Below are 6000 nucleotides of genomic sequence, written 5' to 3' on the forward strand. Positions count from 1 at the left end.
CTCATTTCCTCATCCTGTTCTCTTGCTATGGATCTCAAATGCTCAGCTACCAAGTATAGACTTAGCAGTGTGAAAGAAGAGATGTCCAATAGGACATTTGAAAACACCTGTAGAGCACCCAAAGGACCCTTTAATCCAGTACCTTGTTTCCTTCAGAGAAAACGTGGGATGCCAAGGCAAAGGATGTAGAAAACTAAAGTGGAAGGTCTGTCTCTCTATCAGGGTCATCAGGATGCAGATGAGGTCTCATTGGTGGCTCAAGGAGCTCCTGAACTGTCATTTCAGTTCAGAGTGTTGGGTTTAGCAGCACTTTGTAATGCTCTTAGTACTTTTCCTTATCCTTGTTGGTTTTGTAAATCTGTAGTAACATCAATTCCAGGCTAGTAAACTTCATTCATTTCAATATTAAAATAATCTTTGGACTGTCAAGTACACTTTTTCAGTAGGAGTAGTAGTGCAGTCTTGAGAGATTTGCCTCCCTTGGCTATTACAAGTCACCAGATCTGTGCAGAGGCATCTTTTCAGTGAGTGTATTCACTCACTGTTATTTAAGTCTGTGGTTGTCTGTAGTCACAAAAGATACTGAGACAAGTTTGATTTTGGCATCCGATGGCAAGAGCTACTTTAAAAGTTTGACTTGTGACATCTGCTAGGAAAAGCTACTTTGATTTTAGGATTTTTAGAACAGAAGGCACTAGATGTTAGAGTCATAGGTGGTTGGAAGAAAATAATAATATAGAAAAGAACTGTGAGGTATTATAGCATGAACTGAATTTCTGGGGGCAGAAACCAGAATTCAGTATTTTGTCCGCTGTGTAGCTGCTGGTAGTAAAAACTTTGCACACTGTCATCATGAACTGGTTTTAACAGATAACATGAAAAGAAAAGGTTTTCCCTTTGCTATTCATTAGAATTAAAAGCATTATAATGATAACGATAGGTGGTAATTACTAAAACAAATACATTAAATAAATTTAATCTGCACTCTGTTTTGCATAATTTCTTGATAATTAGGCTATATAGGCTATGTAGATGAAAATTCAAACATTATTAATGACATTAGAAACTCCAACCATTTCAGTATTCTGTGTGCAATCATTGGGCTGCCTCTTGGTCTACTAAAAAAAGATAAAGCATTTCATAGAAATCTTGCATTATCAGCAAACTGAAACAATAGTGAGTCTTCACATCTTGGAGTATGGTTAATATGTGCTCTAAATTGCTAGTTCAGATCTTCCCCAAGCATACTGGCAGTAATAGAACACTTTGTATGGATGACTTGTGCATTGGAATCTGCCCACATAAGTCAAATTTATGTTCTGCTGGTAGATTTTACCTGTTTGAATATGTTTTACTTGGTTGAAGCAACAGGAAACCAACAAAGGAAAAATATTAGTTCTGCAGAATATCCCAAAGTTGATGCTTCCATCTGGGGAATTCGACCCAAGCAAATCCTCGAGCTGCCATCACCATCAGCCATCATTTCTGCATCTCAGAATACACTGATCACTGCAGCTGCTGCTGTAACCTGGGAATTCTGCCAGAGTGCAAGCATGACCTTTTAAGCACATAATTAAACATTTCAAATTTACACAAAGCCAGAAGATTTTCTTAGAAAACCTTATTTGTTGGATAAAAACTTTTTTGTCATCAAAAATTTCAGGAAGCCAATATTCAATATTGAGCTTAATGTGCCTTAACCCTCTTATAGTCCTCAGTGAAGGTATGGCCCTGTTGTCTCTGAAATTTCTGCATGCTGCATCTGTTAGGAGAGGAAGCCCTAAGCAATATGTGAAGAGTTCTGGGAAAGAATGATAGTGTAGGGTTTATATTCCTGTATGAGGGAGCACAAGTCAGGACATCAAAATAATGTCAATGTTGTGTGCTAGGGAGGTGGATTAGTTGGCATTGAGGTTAGCTGGGATACAGCTGCTGTAGGTAGGGACCTTCAGAAAGATTTTTTGTTCTTTTATTAACATGTTCTTCCTTAAATCACCTGGCTGTTTTACCATAGCAGCCAAAAGTTTCTGTGAGTATTTTTTCATTCCACAATATTCTTTTGTCACCTGTAAGCAGTAAGCTTACTCCTTTGTTGTTTATGATTCTGCCCTGAGTGTTTTCATTTGAAGTTTAACCTCCGTGTGTATACTATACACTGCACTCTCTTTAATATATCCTGCACTTCTAATTTCAACAAATCTTCAGTGTTTGGTTTCACACACATGCACAGACATGGGTTCTCAGCTAAATGAAAAGAGCCACAGGGAGCACTACATGTTTTAATAACTGAAGAGATGACGGTCCAGAAAGAGAAGAAAAAATGCTTTTAGCAGTCAGTCATGTAAATACTTCTCAGTGCCTAGGCTGTCCCCAGAAAGGGGAGGATTCAGAGGCATGATGGCTTGGAGTATCTACTACTTCAATAGAAAACTAGCTTTTCCATTTTATTACAGTTGGGCGTAACATATTACGACATCACATTTTTAAATGAGATTTTCTACTGCTGTTCTATTTTATGCTGCCCATGTAATCTTCCTGTATATTTTCTACCTCTAAATAGTATAGTTATCCTGGCAAAGCATGCTTTGATGGTGAAAGAAGGGCTAGGATGCAAAAGGATTAAGTTATTTTCCTACAAGAATGAAAATGTCCTTTCAAATCAGAAACACACACCTTATTGGGTTATTGGTTATTGGGTCCCACCTAAATGTCCCTGGTGTTTGCTTTCTGTCATCTGTTGGCTTGTGATGAGTACTGTTACAGCAGCCAGGATGCTTCTTCATTTCAAAATGTCTGTTCTTTTTTTTTTTTTTTTTTTTTTTTTTTTTTTTGTGTTATTAGAATGTGAAAGATTCTCTGTAAATTGAATTAAAATGCAGACTAGAAAACTGGTTATACTTTAAAATTGTGATAAGGACTGTTCATGATGTGATGAGTTGCAAGTTGCCTTATAAAACAGTTTTCCCACTCTTCCATAATTTATACTTTGGAGGTCATGATTTTGTACTGGACACAAAACAGAATCCATTCCTATGGAAACAGGCATTATGATGTCACTTCATTTTTTCACTGAGATCCAGAGGAGCCCATAGTGAATTATGAGCCTTGCTCTTGGAGCTGAAGCTGTAGAATATTGTAAGCATGCTGCTGCCTGACATGCTCATGTTTCCTATTTTAGACCTGACTGATCTTCAGATAACGTATGGTGGTACAAGTAATTGGAAAATTGGCAGACCTGTCAAGAAAATATGCTAGATGGGACAAAAATACGATGCTGCAGCACATAAAGTGTCTCTGAAGTTAAATTTATTGTCTTTTATCAAATGGTGAAGTAAACATACCTGGTCACAAAAAAATGAAACATTTTTCAATGGCAGGTGCTTTTCAAAAGTAATTTTTAGTACAATGATGAAAGTTCTTGCATTCAAAAGTAATTTAGTGGGAACCTCTTGTCAAGAACAAAGGAAAGGTGTGTAATACTGTCTGCTGTAGGCATTTGAATATATTGTCATCCATGTGAGATTTAATAATTTCTTTATGTAACTATCCAGTAAAATGTTCAGTAAAATATTTACTCATTAAATTATTCTTCTGCTATAAATGTAGACAATTAGACTTGTTTAAATTTCTTATCATTTCTATTTCAACTCTTAAGCAAAATCAATCACTTGAATAAATTACTTTTTGCTTATTTTTATGCTTATTAGTCAGGCAAAAGACTATACAGAATTCCATACAGCTGCATAAGCAGAAAAAGTATACTTTTTCAATAAATTGATTAATGTTCAGGTTTTCATTTTCTTTTGCAGGAAGATGAAAATGAAGCTGAAGCAGAAAATCCATCTCAGGAGCTGAATTCAGAACAGAAAAAATCAAAAAAATAGGAGATTGCTGTCTTGTTTGAAATATTTGCAAGTTGTGTAACAGTGGTTATAGTTTCTCATTGTAAAATTAACAAAAAAAGTTCTCAATAAAGTCATTGAAAATTAAATTCATGGTGCACTGGGGAATTAATTAAGTAGCTCCTGGTGATATTCTTGATTACATTAAAAGCTGAATTATCAGAACTGAGTACTTTACCAATAAAATTCTGAAAGCTTTTTGAACACGTTATGAAAAGCTGATGAGTTATTCATCACTTGTAGCACTTACTAAGCAAATAGGGCAATTTCATGTTTTACTCTGCAAAGCAGTGTTATCCTTAAAGGATAGTTATAATTCAGACATATTTTGGTATTTCTGAGCAAGAGCTTTGATTCTTAAAAGTTAGATAAATATGTTCTACTAAAGGAGTTCTGAAATTTCTTCTGATCAGTGATTAAAGTAAATGTTTCTGAGGAGTAGGTAGAGGCAAGAAGTTTTTATATGTATGGTGCATTTTCAGAAGTAATTAGTTTTACATTTGTATTGTGATTTTTAATCTGTTTCTTGCTGCATTATACTTTTCCTTGTGTAAACCTTTTCCATGTTCATGTGATCATTTCCTTTTAATGAATGTCAAGCTTTTGTCTTGATTAGGCCATCTTACCCAGGTCTAATTCCCTCATGCCAATCTTTCCATTCTAACAAAATAAAATAACTTCTTTCTGTGTCATTAAACCTTCAAGTCAGTAATAAATATCTAAAATAACTTTTCTTCCTACAGTCCTAATTTTGTCTTCCAATTTACCTGTGTTTTTTAGCTTGTGAAGGTCGCTAAATGGGAAAGTATAAGAAATTCAGAGGTAGATTTATAGCCTGATAGTTTCACAGGTTGCAATGAAAAAACAAAAAAATCTTGCTGATTCCCTTTTGGGTTTAAAACACCACTCACTGAAGTCCCTTCAAGAAGTTTATCTTGCTCTAAAGAGATTAATTATCTTCAGGTGAAAAAATATACTTCTTTTCCCATTCTGCTATACTTTTGCTGTTACTTTTTTGCATTGAGTGTTAAATCAGACTGTAAATAGTCATCCCAAATTTTTTCCTCTCTGTGTAAATTATATTTTCAGATACTTCAAAAACATGTCTGTACTTAAGCAATAACTTTTATGAATTCTTTTCTGGTTTATGAGGTTCAAATGTGTGTAGCTCATGTACAAATTTCAATCACTATTTCTCTACAGGAGTTTAATAACACTAGATCTCATTTTAATGAATGCAGCTATCATGTAAATTAACATATAAAATAAATTCAACATTGTTCCATTTGGTGCAGATCAAGCACTGTAGCCATCTCAGAGAGGAGAGGGAATATGATTTTCTCTTCACTGCAGTGGAGGAGACAGATTTAGGAAAGACAGAAGCAGAGTTTTCCCGTGCAGGACCTTAGGGACCATTCTCGGTGCAGCGGTGTGAAGGATCACAGGGTAGGTGAAAACAAAGGGAATGGTTTTCATTTCTTTCAGACTAACCCAGAAAACCAAAGTTCTCAGAGCTTAGTTTTCATCAGGATCTGAAGAAGGGGCAGGATGTGCAGTGGAACAGGCTGAAAGGCCTCTAAACTTTGAAGGACAGAAGCAGTAACTTACAGAAAAAGGTAAGACAAGGAAGTTTGACATAGGGGTTGTGCAAAGGGAGCATAATGACAGCAGGAGTTACTGACTGAGATGAATTGGCCTGGACATGCTTTAGCCTTTCAGCCTGCACTTGATGCATTTGATGTTTGGGTTTATCCTGCCTGAAGTTAATAGACCGAGCCTCAATAGTGAAAAATATTTGTATCTTTATATGATCTTATTTCCATTCAGTCCATGGCAGCATGTTTGTCGTTTTGCTGTGAGCCTAAGCTCTGACAGCCCAGGACTGTAGAGGTGCCTGAGAAGAGAAGGATGGTTATTTGCTGTTCGGGTTTTGTATGAAAATGCATTACTTGGCTCTGGAACACCTGAGTTAGAAAGACAGTTCAAACATTGAAAGTTACCATTTGCTTCCATTTGATGCATAACTCTGATGAGCTTTAAAGGAGTATTTCAGTATCTTTCCTAAGTTCTTCAAAAGTTTAATGTGAAAGTGTAATTA

At 35.7% G+C, this 6000-nt stretch overlaps 1 protein-coding gene across 1 annotated transcript in view; it reads left to right on the forward strand.

Annotated features, from left to right (window-relative positions):
- The window catches only part of PHF14 (PHD finger protein 14), a 159415-nt gene extending 155424 nt beyond the window's left edge, over nt 1-3991 (forward strand). Inside the window, exon 19 of the mRNA XM_088160059.1 lies at nt 3810-3991. Coding sequence (XP_088016185.1) covers nt 3810-3884 — 75 coding nt within the window. The 3' untranslated portion in view covers nt 3885-3991. The remainder of the gene's footprint in view (nt 1-3809) is intronic.
- Nucleotides 3992-6000: the final 2009 nt, after the last annotated feature.

This window comes from Sturnus vulgaris, chromosome 1 (genome assembly GCF_052056855.1).
Source record: "Sturnus vulgaris isolate bStuVul1 chromosome 1, bStuVul1.hap1, whole genome shotgun sequence".
NCBI lineage: Eukaryota > Metazoa > Chordata > Aves > Passeriformes > Sturnidae > Sturnus > Sturnus vulgaris.